Raw genomic sequence first — 24,515 nt, 5'->3', positions numbered from 1 at the left:
AATCTCAAAACAGTAGGCCCCCTCAGAACTGGGCCTCTTGAACAGGAAGTCATGAACAGACTTTGCGCCCCTCGACAGGGCCCGTCCCCGTCTCCTCCCCTCCCCCGGAAAGTGGTCGGAGAAGGGGAGTCGGCTGAGGACAGACCCTGCCATTCTGTATGCAAAGGCATCAGGCAGACATTCTACTCTCAAAGATCCCCTTTACGGGAGACACACACTGATAAACTTTCAAGACATAGAAGTCTCTATTCACGTAGCATGGCCTCCTCCTCTGCAGCCCTCTCGTTGTCTCCTGGGGCGCGCTGCCTGCCACTGCTCCCGTGTGGTCTGCATGAGCTAGCTAGGAGGCAGGGGTTATTCAGGGAGTGCTATCATTGGCAGTTTGAATGTTCCCAGGAATTTGGGCATCCTTTTTTGCTGACAGTGAGAATGGAAATCCCCAGTGGTACTGGATTCCATGATCCTTGAGTGCCATCAGGAGGGGCCGCAGGGCCATTTTCAGTTGCAGTGTGTGACGGGCCAAGTCCTGTAATATGATAATGGGTTTGCCCTCGCATGTTAGGAGGTCCGGCTGGTCTCTTGCTTTGCGAAGTATAGTGTCCTTGTCCTGGAAAAAGTGGATCCTGCATATAACGTCACTAGGACGGTTTCCATCAGTTGCTCTAGGGCCCAGTGCTCTGTGGATCCTATCAAGTTCAACAGGGCGCTCAGGTGGTCTGTCCAGTAAACGCATAAAGAGAGCTTGTGCTCACGGTTCTAGCTAGTTCCCTTTGATTCCCTCAGGGATACCTCTAATGCGCAGGTTATTTCTCCGATTTCTGTTCTCTAAGTCGTCTAGATGCATGGTAAGATTGACGATCTGATCTGCCTGCGCCTGAATTACTTGTTTATGTGACTCCAAAATGGCCACCGTCTCCCCCTGCACCTCCTCCACCTGGTGCAGCCTGTGGCCAATCTGGTGTACCTCTGCATGAATAGACTCCAAAGCCTGCTTATTGGAAGCTTCAAATTTGGTAAGGAGGGCACTCAATTCGTTCCTTGTGGGTATCGCCATTATGTGAGTTTTCCAGCCATCCTCCCCTGCATTGTGTGGGGACATAGCCAGCAGCACCCTCCTTGCCTTCTTAAGGGTCACAGTGGGGTAATCTGTGGGGGATTGTGACTCGTTCCAGGAGGGACTACTACTCCTCTCGGGCGTCTGTCCCTGTTGTTCAGGAGGAAGTGGGGGTGGGGGGGGGTTAGGAAGGCTGGTGTGCAGTGTAGCTGCTGCTTGCTGTACTCACAAATGTCCCACCATGGGCACTGGGAAAGTTCTTGGAGCTGCTGCCTCTGCCGTCATCATAGGCTGTGGGACTCTGTGAGGGAGATCCCAGGTCAGCTGCAGTGCCGCTGGCTGCTTCGGAGGTGCTCCTCGCTCCGGTCTGAGCCGCCGGAGCCTCTTGCATGTGGCGTTCCGGCGCCATCTTGGGTCTGCCGGAGGCTGCGCGCGGGGTGTTGAAGAAGCATTCTATCGCCCCGCCGCTGCCATCGTCCGCCGCCACCTCCGTTCTATTGGTCCTGCGCCTTCCCATGACCGCTGGTGGGGCTCTCAAGGTGGGTTTTGCCGGTGTCTGGGGTCTGGTAATGGGGGGGTGCCGCGGGAGCTCTTAGGGCTGCGTCCTATCCCTCCATGCGCTGGCCACTCCCCCACTTAGGAAATTTTTAAACCAGGGCTACTATCCCACCTCAATTGATGACCAAATCACTAGAGCCACCAGGATACCCAGAAATCAACTACCCCAATACAAGGAGAAGGAAGAAAACAATTGTGTACCTCTAGTAGTGACCTATAATTCACAGCTAGAGGTACTAAGCAAAACTGCTAAGATAATCCTTCATACCCTACACAAGTATTCCCAAACCCTATTTTAAAGGCAACCTTCAAATTTGAGGAACTTTATAATCAGGAGTGCATTGCCCTCTGACACACAAAAAGGAACTTATCCCTGCAATGTAAGGCGCTGCAAGACCTGCTCACATGTACTGACCGTGGACAGGGTACGGATCCCCAACACACAGCAGGACTATAAGATCCCTGGGACATTCACATGTTCTCTGTCCGATGTTGTTTACCTGATTCTGTGCAGTGAATGTTCTGTTGGGGGCCTATATGTTGGGGAAACAGGACAAAAACCTGAAGGCTAGGATGAGATTGCATAGCCACACAATTAAAGAGAGAAAGACCGAATTACCTGTGGCAAAGCATTTTTCTAATCACGGACACAACATACAACATAGGAAAGTTATTGTACTTAAAGGCAATTTCAAGTCCTAACATCACAGAAGAATTTGGGACTACAAGTGTATAACTATCTTTGATACTATCAAAAATGGAATGAATCTCAGAGGGAATTTTTGCATCAGTAGAGAATATGAGATTTGAGAAACCTAGAGCAGAGGTAGCACAATGGCCTGGTGACCCCCTAACATCAATTTAGAGACCATAAAGCTTTCACACCTTAGTGAGGTGGCCTATTTTGCACATAAGGACGCAACGATTTTTGGGGGATTTTCATCTCCACTTTTCAAAAAGCCATTGGTGTAATCATACTGGCATTCAGAATTAATTTACCATATTAGTCATACTGCACGGTGAATGCCGTTTAAAATAGAAATAAAAATCATGTCACAATATCAGATTTTTAATCTTGCCTTTAGAAAAAAAAAATGGCATAAAAAGCAATCAAATTGTTATATGTTGCCAAAAATTATATAAATGAAGACTGCAAGTCAATATCAGACTTTTCAAAAAGTCTTGTAAAAATGACCTGCTGCACACTGATGAGGAGCAATCATCCCAAAACAGCTGTCTGTGCATGGTTATCTTATCCTTCTGGAGAAGACTCTGGCTTTGGCTCACAATTCCCAGTCATTGTTGCAAGGCCTTTTTGAAATATTTGACATGGAAGGCAGCATTCCTGCAAGTCAAATAGGTGGCGCTGTAGAGGTATTGTTCCATCTTCCCATTTATTTTGAAGGTAACCAGTGTTTTTTTTCTTCGACGCCTTGTAAATAAATGAGACAAAATGAAGACTTCCTGGTGTGAACTATTTGATGAACAATTTGGGGAACTTCACAAAAATTTTTGCGACTGTGAGTACCATATTATCTGAAAGGGGTTCCTTTGGAGACAAAGATGTGGATATCTAAAATTCCAATTCAGATAAATTGGGCAGTAGCAAAACTTTCTGCAAAAAAACAACCTTTGAGAGCTGACATGAACATGAAAGGGACTGCTCTCTTATCTTACACCTCTGATGTTTAATAAAATCTGATTTCTGAGAGCATTTCCCATAAAACAGCCAGGAAAATGACTTCTCCCCGTGTGAATTCACTGATGTTCAATTAGACTTAAATAAAAGCTACAGGGTGTCTCCCATTATTAGCATGAAGATGGCTTCTCCCGTCTGACTTTCTTGAAGTTGAACGAGATTGGAATTCAAAGTAAAACCTTTCTGCGGTTCTGAACATGAGAACTGCTTCTGTCCTGTGTGAGATTTTTGGTGGTCAATGAGACTTGCTTTCCGAGTAAAACATTTCCCACATTCTGAACATAAAAATGGCTTCTCTCCTGTGTGAGTTCTCTGATGTTTAGCAAGATCTGATTTCCGAGTAAAACATCTGCCACATTCTGAACATGAAAAAGGCTTCTCGCCTGTATGGATTCTCTGATGTGAAACAAGGTCCGATTTATGGGTAAAGCATTTTCCACAATCTGAACATGAAAACGGTTTAACTCCTGTATGAGATTTCTTATGTCTACCAAGATCTGATTTATAGGTGAAACATTTTCCACATTCCGAGCATAAAAATGGCTTCTCCCCTGTGTGAATTCTTTGATGTGCGACAAGAGTTGGTTTCTGAGTAAAACATTTTCCACATTCCGAGCATGAAAATGGCTTCTCCACTGTGTAACTTTTTTGATCTTTGACACCCCTTCTGTGACTTTTACTCTGGTCAGCGGTCTGTGACAAAGGAGGAAATGACAGATCTTTGCTATGAAGGTTGGAAAGAATATATGGGATAATGGCAGGTTCTTCATATTTAATTTGTGTGATACCGCAGTCTTCTGCTTTAAAACTTGAAAATCTTAAACGCCTCTCTGAGCTCCAAACACCATCAACTGCTAAGAAAAAAATAATTTTACTGTTTTTGAATGTAACTAAAAAAGTACAATGATGTTTTCAATGTTTCTATAGAAACATTTCCATGCAAATTGCAAGACGTTTATTACAATTCAGTTATTAACCAGGGACACTTTGAGGTTATTTTCATACATCAGTATTTGGGTCAGTATTTTGCATCACTATTTGTAAGCCAATACCAGGAGTGGAACCTACAGAAAAAAAATTAGAAAGATTTGCAGGATTTGGTCTAATCCTAGTTTTAGCTTTTAAAAAAAAAAAGGTTGGCACTGTGTTAGCCAGAAGAGCAACATGTGATTGTTCTCAGTAAGAGAAACCAAGTAAGATTGTTCTCATTAAACAGGTATCATATCTACAAGATTACTTGGTTTCTTTTACAGAAAACAATCACATTTGGCTCACAAATACTGATGCAAAATATGGACAAAAATTACTGTCATGTGAAAGTGGTCTTTCAGCTTTCAAAATCTGCCATATTATAAGAAGACGCATTAACCTTCATTTGAAAAGTTTTTTTTTCTTTTTGTATATTATTACATTCTGTTTACACAGGGAGCTACTGCATAAAAGATGTTATCATCTGACAGAGGGTCTGTCTCCATTTCTGAATTCTGTTATCTGGGTCTATGTCTCCGCATTCTGTATTCTGTTATCTGGGTCTATGTCTCCACATTCTGTATTCTGTTATCTGGGTCTATGTCTCCACATTCTGTATTCTGTTATCTGGGTCTCTGTCCCCACATTCTGTTATCTGGGTCTCTGTCCCCACATTCTGTATTCTGTTATCTGGGTCTCTGTCCCCACATTCTGTATTCTGTTATCTGGGTCTATGTCCCCACATTCTGTATTCTGTTATCTGGGTCTATGTCCACACATTCTGCATTCTGTTATCTGGGTCTATGTCTCCACATTCTGTATTCTGTTATCTGGGTCTCTGTCCCCACATTCTGTATTCTGTTATCTGGGTCTATGTCTCCACATTCTGTATTCTGTTATCTGGGTCTATGTCTCCACATTCTGTATTCTTATATCTGGGTCTATGTCTCCATATTCTGTTTTCTGGGTCTATGTCTCCGCATTCTGTATTCTGTAATCTGGGTCTATGTCTCCACCTTCTGTATTCTGTAATCTGGGTCTATGTCTCCACATTCTGTATTCTGTTATCTGGGTCTATGTCTCCACATTCTGTATTCTGTTATCTGGGTCTATGTCCACACATTCTGTATTCTGTTATCTGGGTCTATGTCCACACATTCTGTATTCTGTTATCTGGGTCTATGTCTCCACATTCTATATTCTGTTACTTGGGTCTATGTCTCCACATTCTGTATTCTGTTATCTGGGTCTATGTCTCCACATTCTGTATTCTGTTATCTGGGTCTATGTCTCCATATTCTGTATTCTGTTATCTGGGTCTATATCTCCACATTCTGTATTCTGTTATCTGGGTCTATGTCTCCACATTCTGTATTCTGTTACTTGGGTCTATGTCCCCACATTCTGTATTCTGTTATCTTGGTCTATGTCTCCACATTCTGTATTCTGTTATCTGGGTCTCTGTCTCCATGTTCTGTATTCTGTTATCTGGGTCTATGTCTCCACATTCTGTATTCTGTTATCTGGGTCTATGTCTCCACATTCTGTATTCTGTTATCTGGGTCTATGACTCCACATTCTGTATTCTGTTATCTGGGTCTATGTCTCCACATTCTGTATTCTGTTATCTGGGTCTATGTCTCCACCTTCTGTATTCTGTAATCTGGGTCTATGTCTCCCCATTCTGTATTCTGTTACCTGGGTCTATGTCTCCACATTCTGTATTCTGTTATCTGGGTCTATGTCTCCACATTCTGTATTCTGTTATTTGGGTCTATGTCTCCACATTCTGTATTCTGTTATCTGGGTCTATGTCTCCACATTCTGTATTTTGTTACCTGGGTCTATGTCTCCACATTCTGTATTCTGTTATTTGGGTCTATGTCTCCACATTCTGTATTCTGTTATCTGGGTCTATGTCTCCACATTCTGTATTCTGTTATCTGCGTCTATGTCTCCACATTCTGTATTCTGTTACCTGGGTCTATGTCTTCACATTCTGCATTCTGTCATCTGGGTCTGTGTCTCCACATTCTATATTCTGTTATTTGGGTCTATGTATCCACATTCTGTATTCTGCTATCTGGGTCTATGTCTCTACATTCTGCATTCTGTTATCTGGGTCCATGTCTTCACATTCTGCATTCTGTCATCTGGGTCTAGGTCTCCACATTCTGTATTCTGTCATCTGGGTCTATGTCTCCACATTCTGCATTCTGTTATCTGGGTCTATGTCTCCACATTCTGTATTCTGTTATCTGGGTCTATGTCTCCACGTTCTGTATTCTGTTATCTGGGCCTATGCCTCCACATTCTGTATTCTGTTATCTGGGTCTATGTCTCCACATTCTGTATTCCGTTACCTGGGTCTATGTCTCCACATTCTGTATTCCGTTATCTGGGTCTATGTCTCCACATTCTGTATTCTGTTATCTGGATCTATGTCTACTTCAATCTGTGTTCTGTTGTCAGAGTCTGTTTCTCCATGTTCTGTAATCAGTTATCTGAGTCTATGTCTCTGTGTTCTATATTCTGTTTTCAAAGTCTATATCTTCATATTATGTATTCTGTTTTCTGGGTCCATGTTGCAATGTTCTGTATTATGTTATCTGCGTCTATGTTACCTTGTATTGCAATCTGCCTATGGGTCACTGTCTCAATGTCCTATTTTCTCTTACTTGAAAAAAATAAATAAATCTTATTTGTATAGAACCAACATATTCCGCAGTGCTTTTTTTATTTATTACCTCGCACCAAGCTTGGGTACTCATTTTACCGACCTCGGAAGGATGGAAGGCTCAGTCGACCTTGAGCCGGCTACCTGAACCAAGCAGGGATTGAACTCGCAACCTTCAGGTCATGAACGAGAGCTTAGGACTGCATTTCTGCTGCACTCTGTGCCACACGAGGCTCTTATTTGAGTCTATGTCTCCACATCCTGCATTGTATTATTTGGATCTATGTCTGGGTATGGCTGAATTTCCTAATTGAATGGAGAATTGAATGTTGTATTTAGAGGTTAACATTCACCTGGGCAGTTACTTGTAAGAATCTCCTCTTTACACCACTGATCGCCCCTCACATTTATCTCTGTAGAAGCAATATTGGTCAGATCTTCATCCTGATACAAAGTTGTGAAACAAATATTGTAAAAGTCAGCAGACGGTTGGAGAAGTCGTGTGGATTATTTACCATGTCTAAAAAAAACAATCATCATGACAACCAAAAATGACCTGGCAAGAGTAATTATCTCAACAACATAGCTGCAGGTCTGGAAGCTGGACATAGATATTAGATGGTTCATTGAAACCATCAGGAACCTCATTCTTATGTATATCTGGCATGGCTAGACACGCTGCATGTTGTCTCAGTGGAGATCAGCGTCTACCAGACACATCTGCTGTTTGTCTCAGGAGAAATAAAGGAGCAGATAGATATAAGTCCAACCTGTTGGCTCCTTATTCCCACCAGCAGTCTCCACCGCCAGAAAACTGGGAGAAGATCCCGACAACATGTAATGTCTCTGGTCAGCGGTAATCCTGCCATCTCCACCGGCCTCATCACACAAGTAGAAGACATGTAATAAGACTGAAGACAAGAGCTTCACAGCCTTCTACAGATCAGAGGGACATCTCCATCTACCTGATGGTCCTGTGGAAGAAGAGGACGGAGACATCTCTCTGGTGGGCTTCTCTTACTGGATGGAACTGGAGGAAACACAGACAGACACTGAAGTCATTCTTTACATACAGATAATAAAGTCCCCGTGTATTTAGTCCTGTCTATTACCTGGTGATGGGAGCTGCTGGTGGTCCTCCATCATGGCCTCCTTGTACAGATCCTTGTGTCCTTCTAAATACTCCCGCTCCTCCGTGGAGAAATAGACAGCGACATCCTGACACCTTATAGGAACCTGACAACACAATATACAGTCATCACCCAGAAGCCTCCAGTGCTGTTACTGCATAATGTCCCAGCATTCCCTACAGCATCACCTCTCCAGTCAGCAGCTCAATCATCTTGTTGGTGAGTTCTAGAATCTTCTGTACATTGATGACCTCATGTATCAGGGGGTGAGGTGGGGGCCACGTGATTGGGCTCCGGGGTCTTCCCCATCCATCACACACAGGGGCCTGACAGCCATCACTAGAGGTCTTCTTCACTACTGTGTAATCCTGTATATGAGGAGACATTAATAAATATTACTACAGACATTTCCAGAGTCCATCACTCCCCCAGTGACAGCATCTGTTATTATCATAGATAAGAATGATGTAATGTGACATCATCAGTATGATGAAATTATATTGGTAGATCATCACTCATATTTGTGTGTTACTCTGCTACCTTGCTGGTCTGAAACAATTGAGTGGTTTTACGCAGATGCATAAATGCATTTCCTGCCAAGCTAAACTCATCAATATTAATTTAACTGCCTTTCACACCTGTACCAGAGGGCTCTCTGATCCCATTTTCTCCCTTTGTGACTAGCAAGGAAGCCCTCATTGTAGTGATAACGAACCAAGCCATTTGCAGGAGATCCCATTGCCTCTATGCCTTTCCAATACACATCCTCCAGAATTGCTGACTGCGATTTCCCTCCATTAAGACGAGACAAAGAAAAATAATGGGAATTATAGAGCATTCAAAGGTGCAAGCTCAACAGCTATTATATTTTCATAACCTTGAGTGTACCACGATTGCAGGGTTTCACTGCTATCGCTCTGAAAATCATGTACCTGTGATGCTAATCATCTTTTGCATATAATGTTTGGTATCCATGTGTAGGTAAATTCATGATATAAAACATGGCGGCCTATTGGAGTGTCTCTTGGAAAAATATGGCCGAAATGTTAAATTGACTTTCTCTGTGGGAGATCTGCGCATCTACGTAGTCAGCCTTTGCTGATGTCATGAGGAGGATGGTTGGGGTTGGACCCAGAGGGACTTTGAGACTAAAGGAGATATTCATCCCATTGTCAGACTCAGGAGCTGCATCTAAATGCAGAATTGACCACCTTTGCACGTGCTTCTCACCCAGAACTATTCGAAACAGCTTTATAGCCTTGTATTGTTTTATTACTTTTTATTTTATGCTGTTTTTTGTGTATTTGTAGCTCCTAACCATTTGTAAATGTAGCGACTGTGGATGTGGAACCACTGTGTCAACCTACCAGGTAGGTGATGATCCAATCCAACATGGTTGACAGCTGACCCCAGCATGGGAGGTAAGATACCAGATGTACAAACCCCACATGTAGATGAAAGCATTGGATTTCCAAAAGGCCGGAAGGACGAGGCCAATTTAGCACTGCAAAGACTTTTTCAGGATCCATCTCCAACCCCTGCCTGGAGACAATATACCCCAAAAAGGAAAGCGACTCGGGAAAAATCAGGATATTGTCCAAGTATATGACAACGCATTGCTGCAGGAAATCTCTGAAAAGGTTCATCCCGAGTATTGAAGGCTGTCTTCCACTCATCTCCCTAGCAGGTGCGGATCAAGTTATAAACACCATACAGGTCGATCTTAGTGAACATCCAAACTCCACGCAAGCGATTAAATAGCTGAGGAATCAAGGGTAAAGGATATTTATTCTTAACCGTGATCGCTTTCAGACCACGATAGTCGATACAGGGCCGTAGTGACCCGTCCTTTTTAACTAAGAAAAAAACACCCCTGGCAGGAGATCAGGATTTACGGATGAACCCTTTAGCCAGGTTTTCCTTAATATATTCGGCTGTGGCCTGGGTCTCGGGTAGAGAAAGGGGTATATTCTACCTTGAGGAGGCACAGCACAAGTCAAGAGCTGTATAGGACAATCGTAGGAGCAATGCAGTGGCAGACATTCAGCCTCTTTCTTGTCAAAGACATCTGCAAAACCATGATAAGGTTCCGGTAGACCATGGAGGTTAGATGGTAAAGTAACCCGTTGAACGGGATGCACAGGATGCAAGCACTTGGTATATAGCAGGTGGTACCCCATTTTAATACCTCACCAGTACTCCAGTCCAAGGTGGGGTTATGTAATTGGAGCCACTGTAAATCTAAAAGAAGAGAGCTGGTCGCCCCAGGCAGCACTAGCAGGGGAATTTTCTCATTGGAGAGCCCCAATCCTCAACTCCAGTGGCTTTGTGACAAACTGAATAGTTTCAGAGAGGGTACCACCATTAACTGTATTTACCACGAGTGGTCTCTCAAGACGGCGGACAAGAATACGGTAGTGGTGCACAAAAGCTTGCTGGAGGAAGTTGTTGACAGAGCCAGAATCCAAGAAGGCTGCCACGGAAACCTGGACCCAGTTCAGCCTGGGAGAGGAGCAATCCTTACCTAGGGTAGACTGCCCAACTGGCCCTAGTTGGAGGACTTTTCCAGTTTGAGGGGACAAGCATGAACAAGGTGACCTGGAGACCCACAATAAATGCAAAGGTTCTTGGTATGTCTATGTGTGCGCTCCACCTCGGAAAGTCTAAGTCGATCCACATAGGCTCAGGATCGCTAGATTGAGTATTGGTCGGTGGGGAGAAAAGTTGTCTCTGGAACTGAGAAGCAGACGGATTGATCTCCTGTGTTGCATAACCTCCCTAGATCTTTCTTGAAACCGCAGGTCAATACTTGTAGCCAGAGAAACCAGAGCGTTCAGAGAGGTAGAGACCTCACGACCCGCCAACTAATTTTTGATGTGACCTGCTAGTCCCTCCCAAAATGCTGCTACCATGGCTTCATTGTTCCACCCCATCCCTGAGGCGAAAGTTCGGAACTGAATAGCATATCAACCCACAGTGAGGTTATTCTGACAGAGGCATAACAGGGCGGAAGCAGCTGAAGATGAACGTCTGGGCTCATCAACCACCCTCTGAAAGGCCTCTATGAACATACTGTGGTTATTAACCAGTGGATCATTGCACTCCCAGAGGGGATTGATCCACGCCAAAGCCTGACCTGTAAGGTGAGACACTATGAATGCGATTCTGGTGCGATCTGAGGGGAAACAATGTGGCAAAAGCTCAAAGTGCAAGGTACATTGATTAACAAATCCGCAACATTGTCCGGGGTCTTCATCATAATGAAGAGGTGCCGCCAGGCAAGGGCCAGAATCGAAAAAACTAATTCTGCCGGTGGGGATGGTGCAGCAGTTCCTGCAACAGCAAAGGACTGCAGTACCGCTATGGCAGGGACAAGATTACCAAGACAAGTACTCACATTGTGAAGATACACCAGGACTTGCTCATGCTTCCCATGTTGATGCATCATCTACTGGAATAATTCAGGAAGACCTCCGTGGTTGGAGTCAGTGGGATCCATGGCTGTTGTGTACTGTAGCGACTGTGGATGTGGAACCACTGTGTCAACTTACCAGGTAGGTGATGATCCAATCCAGCACAGTTGGTAGCCGACCCCAGCGTGCGAGGTAAGATACCAGATGTACAAACCCCACATGTAGATGAAAGCTGGGGAAAGTATCTTGCCCTGAGCTGATAACCAGGAGACCCCTGCCTATAACTGGGGCTGCTGTCCCAATAGGGACAACCCCACGGTCCTCTTCTAGGCACTGACTGACCCTGACAGAACACCTATAAAAACAAAAGACAAAACAATATTGGGAAATACAGGTATAAAGGAGGTACAGGCTAACAAAGATAAACAGAAATTTAGACTCACGAGGATGACAGATAGCAGGATACACGAACGGAGGACACAGAACATGAGCAGAAAGCAAGGAAACTGCCAGAGCAGCAGCTAAATATGGAGTTGTGGACAAGAAACACACAACAGTACTGTCTGAAAGGCCCAGGGCATCTATATAGGGAGGTGATTAGAAAAGGTGCATCAGCTGAGCAGGAGGCCCAGAGCCAATTAACCCCAAGAGTGCTGGAAATAAATGAAAGCTCAGTAAGCAGGGAGAGCAGGACGACGCCCATGCCTGCCTGATACAGAAGCAGAGGATTGTGTCTGAACATTGCACCTAACAGTAAATATCTCCTTTTGTATATTTTTATCTAAGCACTGCTAACACTTTTTAGAATAAAGCTTTAAACCTTATTAGTTATCCTTGAATGCTTAAAGAGACCCATAACTCAAAAGTGTGTTAACATTGCGTCGGCTGGTGGAAATCGAGTTAGCTGACCTATCTTTCATAAATGGTCTGTGGTGGCAGCAAGGTGTGTTGGGGCATGCTAGGCCTTGCCATGTGATTTGGGCTCCATCTTGCATGAGTGCAGGATATGAGGAGCTGGAAATTAGTCAAATCTATGGTCTGCCTCTGGGTGCTGTACGTCACAGGTTGGTGACTGTCAGACCTGTAAACTGTTTCAATCAGAATCTCTTACCTCTCCAGTGAGGTGGAAGAGTATCTCTAGGGTGAGATTTACTACACTCTCGGCCATGTTGTTCTTTTCCCTCTCCATTCTTGATCATATATTGTAGGAACCTGAATGAAAGAAGATACGCTAATATGAAACCACACAAAATGCATATAAAAACATATATAATTACTAGATCTCTTTTTTTCTATGGATTAGAACATGAGCTGAATCGCTTGTCATGGCAGTTCCTCTATGTTTAAGGTCAAAGCAGTGTTGAGGAACGTTATACTTTTACATTATAATGCCAGTACATACGGCATGTGACCCTTGTAGATGATCAAGGCAGAAATGCTCACGTTACACTTTTGAAGGCTGGACAACCCAATCACAGAGACACTTAGGTTAGAAGTTTTACACATTTTAAGAAAACTATTTCTTCTCCACCGCAGTACACTGGAGGTCTGTAAAACCTATCATGGACCGGTGCTCCTTCATTGAGAGTGGGTTGGATTTTGTTGCAGTAGGTCAGAAAAAATGTGTTGGTCAACTAATACCAGAAGCTGTTGGTATCTCTTCCTGTGGTAGACTGGTCGTCCAAATAGTGCCATTGATGCAGCTTTAGACCGCTTCCACAAGGGCTACAATGATATGGACGCAAGAATATCGCAGCGATACTACATCTGTGTTCTGTGCAATATTGCTGCGTTTTCTTATAGCAATATCGCGATTTTTGTGTCGCTACAAAGTCGTGTGACTTTGTAGCACTCTTTTGCTGGGATTTGGGGGGGGGCTTGAAATATAAGTCCTACCCTGAAACTAAGCCCAATATGCATCTAAAAAAATTGGAGGCTTACAATCCCAGCCTCCAGGAAGCGCTAGCTGGGATTGGTTCTTGAGCGCTGCGACTCAGCCAATCAGAGCCAGTGCTCGATGAACCATTCACAGCCATTTAATGAATGAATGAATGAATGAACAACTGTGAATGGTTCATCAAGCGCTGGCTCTGATTGGCTGAGGCAGCGCTCAAGAATCAATCACAGACAGCACTTCCTGGAGGCTGAGAGCTTCAGGGGAGACGTGCGCTGGAGATGACAGCGCCTGATAGGTGATGTATAATTTTTTTTTTGTGGATGCACATAGGGCTTATTTTAGGGCTTTGACAGTAGGATTTCCTACTATCAAAGTTGCAACGCACTGCACAAAAACGCGTTTTTGGGTAATGCGATGCAACACAAAGGAAGGCTCCATAGGGAAACATCAAATGCAAAAAATTGCAAATTGCGGCTTTATAGAGCATGCCGCGATTTTGTAGTCTCGCAATCTCGCAGGCTACAAAACCTCACTCTACATACATGGGAATTGTAGCACTGTCGCATTGCGACAAAAATCGCACGAGAAAATCGCCCACGTGGAAGTGGCCTTAGGAGGATTCACTCCCAGTGGTTTGCAGCATTTTAGTTTTTAATGTTTTTTACTGTCAAACGTTAAGTGGCCAGTTGTTACTGTAAAGTCTGTATATGCTGAAGATTCACTGCATTAGGAACACTTACTCAGTAATGGGGCAGTCCAGCGTTTTGAGCGATTATGGCTTTTAGATGTTGGGGAACAGATTTTACAAGCTGGCGAACATGCTCCATACTCATCTGGACCCATGCCCGCTCAGCCGCTCCCTTAGTTGGTGGACGTTTTGCAGATAAGTGGGAGCAGATCTCACAGCCCGTTCCTGCATATCCCAAACATGATCAGTGGGGTTACAGTCTGGTGAGTTTGGGGGCCAAGGCAATGTGAGGAATTCATATTTTTTTTTTAACTTAGTTTTATTCGAAATACTGCAGAATTGATACAAGGATTGTAAATTCTGCATAGTTTGTATAATAAGATTTCTTTTTCATACATATAACACAAAAGGATTAATGAAGGATTTCTTGTCCTTTCCTTAATAATAACAATTGAACTAAGTCTATAGACATGAATTGCAACAAACATATTGGCCACTATGTGTTTCCATCTCTTGCTCATGTAATACGTAATACATCTCTTATCTCTTTCAGCGAATCACCCCCTCCCCCAACAACACAGTGCAACTCTTAACAACAAGAAATGATAGGAGTTTAGGTCAAGCGGGTATTCTCTACTACATCACCTCATAATGCTCAGACAGACCCCTTACCGTTCACCCAAGCACCCAAGATCTTGTAAAACTTCTCCAGGCATCGTAGAATTTACCCCCTGGATCCATGCCCTCCTAGTCGGACTCTCCGGGTGCCTCCAATTTAACAATATTAATATAATTTTTTTTGCAAAAAAAGCAGCAATTTATATACGGTTCGCGTTTAGAGATGAGTGAGCACCAAAATGCTCGGGTGCTCGTTACTCGAGATGAACTTTTCGCGATGCTCGAGGGTTCGTTTCGAGTAACGAACCACATTGAAGTCAATGGGCGACTCGAGCATTTTTGTATATCGCCGATGCTCGCTAAGGTTTTCATTTGTGAAAATCTGCAAAACCCAAGAAAGTGCTGGAAATGACACAGAAACAGATAGGGCAGGCGAGGGGCTACATGTTGGGCTGCATTTCAGGTTCCCAGGTCCCATTATTCAGCCACAATAGCGGCAAGAGTGCCCCCCCCCCTACCAATTTTTACTTCGGACAAACCCTCATTAGCAAGGCACACCTTAGGTAAGCACCACACTACCTCCAACAAAGCACAATCACTGCCTGCGGGACACACCCCTGCCTCTTCTCTTGGCTTACATGCTGCCCAACCCCCCCCCCCTCGCACGACCCAGTGTCCACAGCGCACACCAAAGTGCCCCTGCGCAGCCTTTAGCTGCCCTCATGCCACACGCTGGCCTCATAGCCACACCACCCTCATGTCTATTTATAAGTGCGTCTGCCATGAGGAGAAACCGCAGGCACACACTGCAGATGGTTGGCACGGCTAGGCAGCAACCGTCTTTAAAAGGGGCGGGTCGATAGCCCACAATGCTGTACAGAAGCAATGAGAACTCCAATCCTGTGCCACCTCCATCAGGAGCTGCAAACGTGGGCATAGCAATGGGGAATCCATGTGCCACACACTATTCATTCTGTCAAGGTGTCGCATAGCTCAATCCACACTGCAAGGGGAAAGCCGTCAGCGCTCTGCCCTCTACCCAAGTCAGTCAGTGCCTTTGTGCCGGACAGGTCAAACACCGCGATGGGAACTAAGTTTGCACCAACAGCATAGGGGGGTCCTAGGAAGCCCAAGACATGAATAAAAAATTGATCTGAGCGGCCAAACATGGCAGACTTGCACCGCGCCCATGACATAGGACTCGGCCCACAGATTCAGCAATCCTAGGCAGGAAGTGGACTTTCACTGCACCCAGGACATAGGCCTCTGCACAAACCCTCAGCAATCGCGGGCCTACAGCGGACTCCTATGCCTGCGTAGCTGTGCACGTCTCATTAGCGCTGTATTGCTCCTGTAGTTTGTCCCAATGCAGTGCCCCGGATAGTAGAGCTAACGTCAGATTAAATACAGGTGGGCTTCGGCCCACACTGCATTCCCCAGTCTGACCAGGGTTTTTAATACATAGACACTGGCAGGTACAAATCCCTAATGTGAAGTCCCTGTGGACCCACAGCATGGGTGGCTCCCTGGAACCCATCGGCGGTACTTAAATGTATCCCATTGCAGTGCCCTGCTCAGCAGAGCTAACGTCACATACAATACAGGTGTGCTTCGGCCCACAGTGCATGCCCCAGTCAGACTGGTAATATGTACCTTAACAGTAACCGCGTTGGTGGGAATGTGGTGGCGACTGCGGACCTAGTAGCGCGGTTTTATTTAGTTGGTTTTCGGAATGTGGCCAGGATTAAGTGGGCCGTGGCGGGGGGATGGTGGGGGGCCTCTCTTGTTGTGTCAGTAAAGGTGAAATTCTTGGACTGCCACCAGACGGAACAATGCAAAGGTATTTGCCAAGAATGTTTTCATTGTTGGAGGAGGAGGGGGATGTTTTTGAGGCACTATGTGTCCTCTCCACGTGTCCGTGGTTATATGCGCCTTAACAGTAACCGCGTTGGTGGGAAATGGCCTCGCCACCATCATGTCTTTGGGAAGCCTCCATTTCCACACCCCAGTGACATAGCATTAGCAGCGGTATAGGCAGAGCCCAGAATTAGTAACATTTCAGCGGTAGCATTAGGGACAGGCCCCAGTAACATATCACTAGCAGCATTATAGGGGGAGCACAGTATTAGTTCCATTTCAGTAGTAGTAGCAGTCAAGACAGGCCCCAGTAACAATTCCGAAGCAGCAGTATAGGGGGAGCACAGGCTTAGTTCCATTTCAGTAATAGTAGCAGTCAAGACAGGCCCCAGTAACAATTCCGAAGCAGCAGTATAGGGGGAGCACAGTATTAGTTCCATTTCAGTAGTAGTAGCAGTCAAGACAGGCCACAGTAACATTCCCGTTGCAGCAGTTTAGGGAGATAACAGTCTCTTTCACATTTCAGTAGTTGCAGTATAGACAAGGCCCCAGTTACATTTATGTAGCAAAAGTGTAGGCCAACCCCACACACCTTGCTGTAGCATGAGTGCAGGCGAAGCCCATAAAAATTACTAGGATTACACTGTAGGCGAGGGCCCAAAAAAATTGGTGTACCAACAGTACTAATGTACCTCAGAAAAATTGCCCATGCCCAACTAAGAGGGCAGGTGAAACCCATTAATCGCTTTGGTTAATGTGGCTTAATTTGTAACTAGGCCTGGAGGCAGCCCAGTTAAAATAAAAATTGGTTTAGGTGCAAGTTTCAACGCTTTAAAGGAGATGTCTCGAGGAAGCAGTGATTTTTTTTTTTTGCCCAGTCCCCCTAATTAAACATACATTACTAATTACCCCTGTAAATTACTTTTCTAGCTGGTTCGTACTTACCGTTCCAGCGTTTCAGTAACTTATAAAAGTTTCCCCAAGATGGCCGCCGGCTCTTTCCCCGTCGCTCGCTGCAGCCCGACGTGCGCGCTCCCGAGACGCTGCCAGCTGTGTCTCCATGGCAACCGGACGCCCCGCAGCCGCCGACCAGACGCCCCGCAGCCGCCGACCAGACGCCTCGCAGCCGCCGACCAGACGCCCGCACCGCCAGGCAGCAGGTAACCGGCGCTAGCCCCCGGCTCCCCAGCGCTACGCTCCCGGCTCCCCAGCGCTAGACCCTCAGCCCAGGTGAAGGCCCCGGAGCCCAGCGCTGGGCTCCGGGGCCTTCACCTGTCAGTGAACATCACCCCCGGCCTAGCGGCAGCCCACCCATCGCAGCGGCAGCCCCCCCCCGGCCTAGCGACAGCCCCCCCATCGCAGCGGCAGCCCCCCCCCGGCCTAGCGGCAGCCCCCCCATCGCAGCGGCAGCCCCCCCCCGGCCTAGCGACAGCCCCCCCATCGCAGCGGCAGCCCCCCCCCGGCCTAGCGACAGCCCCCCCCATCGCAGCGGCAGCCCCCCCGGCCTAGCGACAGCCCCCCCCCATCGCAGCGGCAGCCCCCCCGCCTAGCGACAGCCCCCCCATCGCAGCGACAGCCCCCCCATCGCAGCGGCAGCCCCCCCCGGCCTAGCGACAGCCCCCCCATCGCAGCGGCAGCCCCCCCGGCCTAGCGACAGCCCCCCCATCGCAGCGGCAGCCCCCCCGGCCTAGCGACAGCCCCCCCCATCGCAGCGGCAGCCCCCCCCGCCTAGCGACAGCCCCCCCCGGCCTAGCGACAGCCCCCCCATCGCAGCGACAGCCCCCCCATCGCAGCGGCAGCCCCCCCGGCGCAGCGACAGCCCCCCCCCGGCCCATCACTTACCTGGACAGCTGGACGGCAGGACAGCTGGGCGGCTTCTCCGGCAGCTCGGCAGCTCTGCACCTTCCTCTAACAGAGGAAGGTACAGAATGGCCGCTCAAGCGCGCTCCCGAGCAGTGACAGCTTATCTGCGCATGCGCAGAAGAGCTGTAGCGGGGAGCACACTGAAGCGGCTCGTGCTGAATGGAGAAGACCGGACTGCGCAAGCGCGTCTAAAAAAGCAAGCTGCCGGCGAATTTAGACGGAACCATGGAGACGAGGACGCTAGCAACGGAGCAGGTAAGTGAATAACTTCTGTATGGCTCATATTTAATGCACGATGTATAATACAAAGTGCATTAATATGGCCATACGGAAGTGTATAACCCCACTTTGTTTCGCGAGACCACCCCTTTAATGAGAATTGAAACATATAAACATTGTGGGCCTAAGAAAAATTGCCCGTTCGGCGTGATTACGTCAGGTTTCAGGAGGAGGAGCAGGAGGAGGAGGATGAATATAATACACAGATTGATGAAGCTAAAAGGTCCCCGTTTTTTATGGTGATAGAGAACGATGCTTCCATCCGCGGGTGCAGCCTACGTATTGTTTAGGTACCGCTGCTGTCCGCTGGTGGAGAATAGAAGTCTGGGGAAATCCAGGCTTTGTTCATCTTGATGAGTGTAAGCCTGTCGGCACTGTCAGTTGACAGGCGGGTACGCTTATCCGTGATGATTCCCCCAGCCACACTAAACACCCTCTCTGACAAGACGCTAGCCGCAGGACAAGCAAGCACCTCAAGGGCATACAGCGCGAGTTCAGGCCACGTGTCCAGCTTCGACACCCAGTAGTTGTAGGGAGCAGAGGCGTCACGGAGGACGGTCATGCAATCGGCTACGTACTCCCTCACCATCCTTTTACAGTGCTCCCGCCGACTCAGCCTTGACTGGGGAGCGGTGACACAGTCTTGCTGGGGAGCCATAAAGCTGGCAAAGGCCTTGGAGAGTGTTCCCCCTGCCTGCGCTGTACATGCTGCCTGATCTCCGCGCCTCCCCTGCTGCCTGGCCCTCAGAACTGCGCCTTCTGCCACTAGTGCTATCGGATGAGAATTTTACCATCAGTTTGTCCGCCAGGGTCCTGTGGTATAGCATCACTCTCGAACCCCTTTCCTCTTCGGGTATGAGGGTGGAAAGGTTCTCCTTATACCGTGGGTCGAGCAGTGTGTACACCCAGTAATCCGTAGTGGCCAGAATGCGTGTAACGTGAGGGTCACGAGAAAGGCATCCTAACATGAAGTCCGCCATGTGTGCCAGGGTACCTGTACGCAACACATGGCTGTCCTCACTAGGAAGATCACTTTCAGGATCCTCCTCCTCCTCCTCAGGCCATACACGCTGAAAGGATGACAGGCAAGCAGCATGTGTACCCTCAGCAGTGGGCCAAGCTGTCTCTTCCCCCTCCTCCTCATGTTCCTCCCCCTCCTCCTCCTCCTCAACGCGCTGAGATATAGACATGAGGGTGCTCTGACTATCCAGCGACATACTGTCTTCCCCCGACTCCGTTTACAAGCGCAAAGCGTCTGCCTTTATGCTTTGCAGGGAACTTCTCAAGAGGCATAGCAGAGGAATGGTGACGCTAATGATTGCAGCATCGCCGCTCACCATCTGGGTAGACTCCTCAAAGTTTCCAAGGACCTGGCAGATGTCTGCCAACCAGGCCCACTCTTCTGTAAAGAATTGAGGAGGCTGACTCCCACTACGCCGCCCATGTTGGAGTTGGTATTCCACTATAGCTCTACGCTGCTCATAGAGCCTGGCCAACATGTGGAGCGTAGAGTTCCACCATGTGGGCACGTCGCACAGCAGTCGGTGCACTGGCAGATTAAACCAATGTTGCAGGGTCCGCAGGGTGGCAGCGTCCGTGTTGCACTTGCGGAAATGTGCGCTGAGCCGGCGCACCTTTCCGAGCAGGTCTGACAAGCGTGGGTAGCTTTTCAGAAACCGCTGAACCACCAAATTAAAGACGTGGGCCAGGCATGGCACGTGCGTGAGGCTGCCGAGCTGCAGAGCCGCCACCAGGTTACGGCCGTTGTCACACACGACCATGCCCGGTTGGAGGCTCAGCGGCGAAAGCCAGCGGTCGGTCTGCTCTGTCAGACCCTGCAGCAATTCGTGGGCCGTGTGCCTCTTCTCTCCTAAGCTGAGTAGTTTCAGCACGGCCTTCTGGCGCTTGCCCACCGCTGTGCTGCCACCCCGCGTGACACCGACTGGTGGCGACGTGCTGCTGCTGACACATCTTGATTGCGAGACAGAGGTTGCATAGGAGGAGGAGGAGGGTGGTTTAGTGGAGGAAGCATACACCGCCGCAGATACCACCACCGAGCTGGGGCCCGCAATTCTGGGGGTGGGTAGGACGTGAGCGGTCCCAGGCTCTGACTCGGTCCCAGCCTCCACTAAATTCACCAAATGTGCCGTCAGGGAGATATAGTGGCCCTGCCCGCCTGTGCTTGTCCACGTGTCCGTTGTTAAGTGGACCTTGGCAGTAACCGCGTTGGTGAGGGCGCGTACAATGTTGCGGGAGACGTGGTCGTGCAGGGCTGGGACGGCACATCGGGAAAAGTAGTGGCGACTGGGAACCGAGTAACGCGGGGCCTCCGCCGCCATTATGTTTTTGAAAGCCTCCGTTTCCACAAGCCTATATGGCAGCATCTCCAGGCTGATCAATTTGGCTATGTGCACGTTTAACGCTTGAGCGTGCGGGTGCGTGGCGGCGTACTTGCGCTTGCGCTCAAACAGTTGCGCTAGCGACGGCTGGACGCTGCGCTGAGAGACATTGCTGGATGGGGCCGAGGACAGAGGAGGTGAGCGTGTGGGTGCAGGCCGGGAGACGGTCGTGCCTGTGTCCTGAGAGGGGGGTTGGATCTCAGTGGCAGGTTGGGGCACAGGGCGAGAGTCAGTGGTGGAAACCGGAGGCGGTGAACGGCCTTCGTCCCACCTTGTGGGGTGCTTGGCCATCATATGCCTGCGCATGCTGTTAGTGGTGAGGCTGGTGGCTCCCCAGCTGATCTTGGCGCGACAAACCTTGCACACCACAGTTCGTCGGTCGTCTGCACTCTCAGTGAAAAACTGCCACACCTTTGAGCACCTTGGCCTCTGCAGGGTGGCATGGTGCGGGTGGGCGCTTTGGGAAACACTTGGTGGATATTCGGTCTGGCCCTGCCTCTACCCCTGGCCACCGCACTGCCTCTTCCAACCTGCCCTGCTGCACTTGCCTCCCCCTCTGAAGACCTGTCCTCAGTAGGCATAACAAACCAGGTGGGGTCAGTCACCTCATCGTCCAGCTGCTCTTCCTCCGAATCCTCTGTGCGCTCCTCCCTCGGACTTACTGCCCTTACTACTACCTCACTGATAGACAACTGTGTCTCATCGTCATCGTCCTCCTCACCCACTAAAAGCTCTTGAGACAGTTGCCGGAAGTCCCCAGCCTCATCCACGGGACCCCGGGAACTTTCCAAAGGTTGGGCATCGGTCACGATAAACTCCTCTGGTGGGAGAGGAACCATTGCTGCCCAATCTGGGCAGGGGCCCGAGAACAGTTCCTGGGAGTCTGCCTGCTCCTCAGAATGTGTCATTTTCATGGAGTGAGGAGGCTGGGAGGAAGGAGGAGCAGCAGCCAGAGCATTCAGAGTTGCAGCTGTGGACGGCGTAGAAGACTGGGTGGTCGATAGATTGCTGGATGCACTTTCTGCCATCCACGGCAGGACCTGCTCACACTGCTCATTTTCTAATAAAGGTCTACCGTGTGGACCCATTAATTGTGAGATGAATTTGGGGACCCCTGAAACTTGCCTCTCTCCTAATCCCGCAGAAGTCGGCTGCGATACACCTGGACCAGGAGCTCGGCCTGTGCCCACACCCTGACTTTGGCCTCCGCGTCCTCGCCCCCGTCCACGTCCTCTAGGCCTACCCCTACCCCTCAGCATGGTGTATTACGAGTAGAGCAGAAACAGAACGCTGTAATTAAATGTGCCGCTTATTGGCCTGTGGTTGGAGGCTGACTTCGCGTACGTAACGCACTGCAGAGGCAGGCAACAATTATGCGCAAGGCTGGGTATTAATTCAACAACTACTACCCCCAGCAGAGACGCAGTAAACTGAAGGCGGTGACAGGCAGGCCTAATATTGTATTTTTTGGAACTTTTTGGGAAAAAGCCCACTGCCTGTGATATACACTGTATTTCGATTTCCCTGTTGGAGGCTGACTTCGCGTACGTAACGCACTGCAGAGGCAGGCAACAATTATGCGCAAGGCTGGGTATTAATTCAACAACTATTACCCCCAGCAGAGACACAGTAAACTGAAGGCAGTGACAGGCAGGCCTAATATTGTATTTTTTGGAGGTTTTGGGGAAAAAGCCCACTGCCTATATAGCCAGTATACCTCTTTCCCTGCCTCACCAGTACTGCCCCTATACTGAGTAAAATGACTGCAGACTGAGGACGCTATGGTCTGCACGCCCGATATAAAAAAAAAAAAAAAAATTGTGCAACACTGCTAAAAGCAGCCTCAACAGTACTGCACACGGTCAGATGTGGCCCTAAGAAGGACTGTTGGGGTTCTTGAAGACTAAAATAACACCTAACCCTCTCCCTATAGCAGCAGCAGCATCAGCATCAGCAGCACTGTCCCTGATCTCTGTCAGAATGCATGTGTGGCGAGCCGCGGGCGGGGCAGATTTAAATACTCGGGTGTCATCTGATCTCCCAGCCACTCACTGCAGGGGGGTGGTATAGGGCTGGAACATCACAGGAGGAAGTTGTAATGCCTTCCATGTCTTTCTATTGACCAGAAAAGCGCGCAAATTTCTCAGAGATGAAAGTGAAAGTAACTCGAACATCACGTGGTGCTCGTCTCGAGTAACGAGCATCTCGAACACCCTAATACTCGAACGAGTATCAAGCTCGGATGAGTATGCTCGCTCATCCCTATTCGCGTTGCCCCAGCCACCGGCACATTTCCGACAGGCCCGAAGAGGCACACCCCAGGGTGCAGGATCCTCGGGGACCCCCAGGTGAGACTCCATGAATATGAGAACGTCCCTCCAATAATCTCGTAGGACACTGCAGTCCCAGAACATATGCATAACGGTCCCATCAGCCATCAAGCATCGTGGGCACATCGGGAGGGAAGCCAACCATAACGTGCAGTCTGGAGGGAGTGTAATATATCCAATGCAAGAATAAGTCTGTCCCTACCACTAATCAGAGGGGGGCCAGAACCCGCCAGTATGTCCCCATCCTCCCCTAGTAACAGATCAGGAATATCAGTGAGTATGCAATGCGTTATGTACTGCTGCGTGCCGATAAATCTCTGTACACAGAGGCGGAACTAGAAGGTTTGTGGAACCGACTATATGTGTTTATAACACTGGCATCATCTTATGTCTTGGAGGACCCTTTGGACCCCCTAAGGCTCTAGGGCCCGGTACAACTGCCACCCCTGCACCCCCTATAGCTACATCCCTGCCTGTACACTATCTTGGTGTGTATGTGCCCATAATATGCGCCAAAATAGTGCTGCGTTCTTTTTTTTGGGGGGGGGGGCACCATTGACAGTAATGTAAAGTTAGTTATCACGTGCGCAAAACCTGTACATGTAATACACTGTAAAAACCGCTTGTGTGAGCGCACCCTTAGCATCTCTCGGCAATAAATATATATATTTTTATATTAATTACAACATAAATTCCCTGTCGGTGTGAATGTGGCCCAAGTTATCGGAATAGGTCAAATGTCAACTTAACGTTTGCTACATCTCTATATATGGGTGTAGCGAGCGCTATAATCCACAAGATGGCGCCTATCTACCGAGGACTGCCGCGCAGCTACTGAACTAGGACAGCAAACTAGAGGAAAGCTGCAGCCATCCTTTGAGGGATCTTCGACGAGAAAATAAATGGCGTAGAGGCCAGAAAGTATCAAAGGGGCTAATAATCCGCTTCCCCAGGGCTTCAGACAGGAGGGGGTCCAAACATACCAACAGCCGCGTGCTCCCAGGACCTGTGATGACGTCACCATCATATGACCAGTCACATTGGTGGGAGGAGTCAGGAGTCACATGACCAGGTCCTGCTGTGT

General features: G+C 48.2%; 1 protein-coding gene across 2 annotated transcripts; it reads right to left on the bottom strand.

The window, feature by feature from the left end:
• Window positions 1-2,515: 2,515 nt before the first annotated feature.
• Window positions 2,516-24,440, bottom strand: LOC136629188 (oocyte zinc finger protein XlCOF8.4-like). Of its 2 annotated transcripts, none has more exons than XM_066605354.1 (7): window positions 24,415-24,440; window positions 12,612-12,712; window positions 8,276-8,455; window positions 8,070-8,193; window positions 7,923-7,987; window positions 7,311-7,401; window positions 2,516-4,165 (listed from the first exon to the last, which is right to left on the bottom strand). In XM_066605354.1, exons 2-7 carry the CDS (start codon window positions 12,687-12,689, stop codon window positions 3,402-3,404), a joined length of 1,302 nt encoding a protein of 433 aa, XP_066461451.1. In that variant the 5' UTR covers window positions 12,690-12,712; window positions 24,415-24,440; the 3' UTR covers window positions 2,516-3,401. The 2 variants fall into 2 exon arrangements, with proteins under 2 accessions (XP_066461451.1, XP_066461452.1); XM_066605355.1 differs by having other exon boundaries at window positions 2,516-4,162.
• Window positions 24,441-24,515: the final 75 nt, after the last annotated feature.

The sequence above is a fragment of the Eleutherodactylus coqui genome, chromosome 5 (assembly GCF_035609145.1).
Source record: "Eleutherodactylus coqui strain aEleCoq1 chromosome 5, aEleCoq1.hap1, whole genome shotgun sequence".
NCBI lineage: Eukaryota > Metazoa > Chordata > Amphibia > Anura > Eleutherodactylidae > Eleutherodactylus > Eleutherodactylus coqui.
This window is presented reverse-complemented; position numbering and strand designations above follow the sequence as displayed.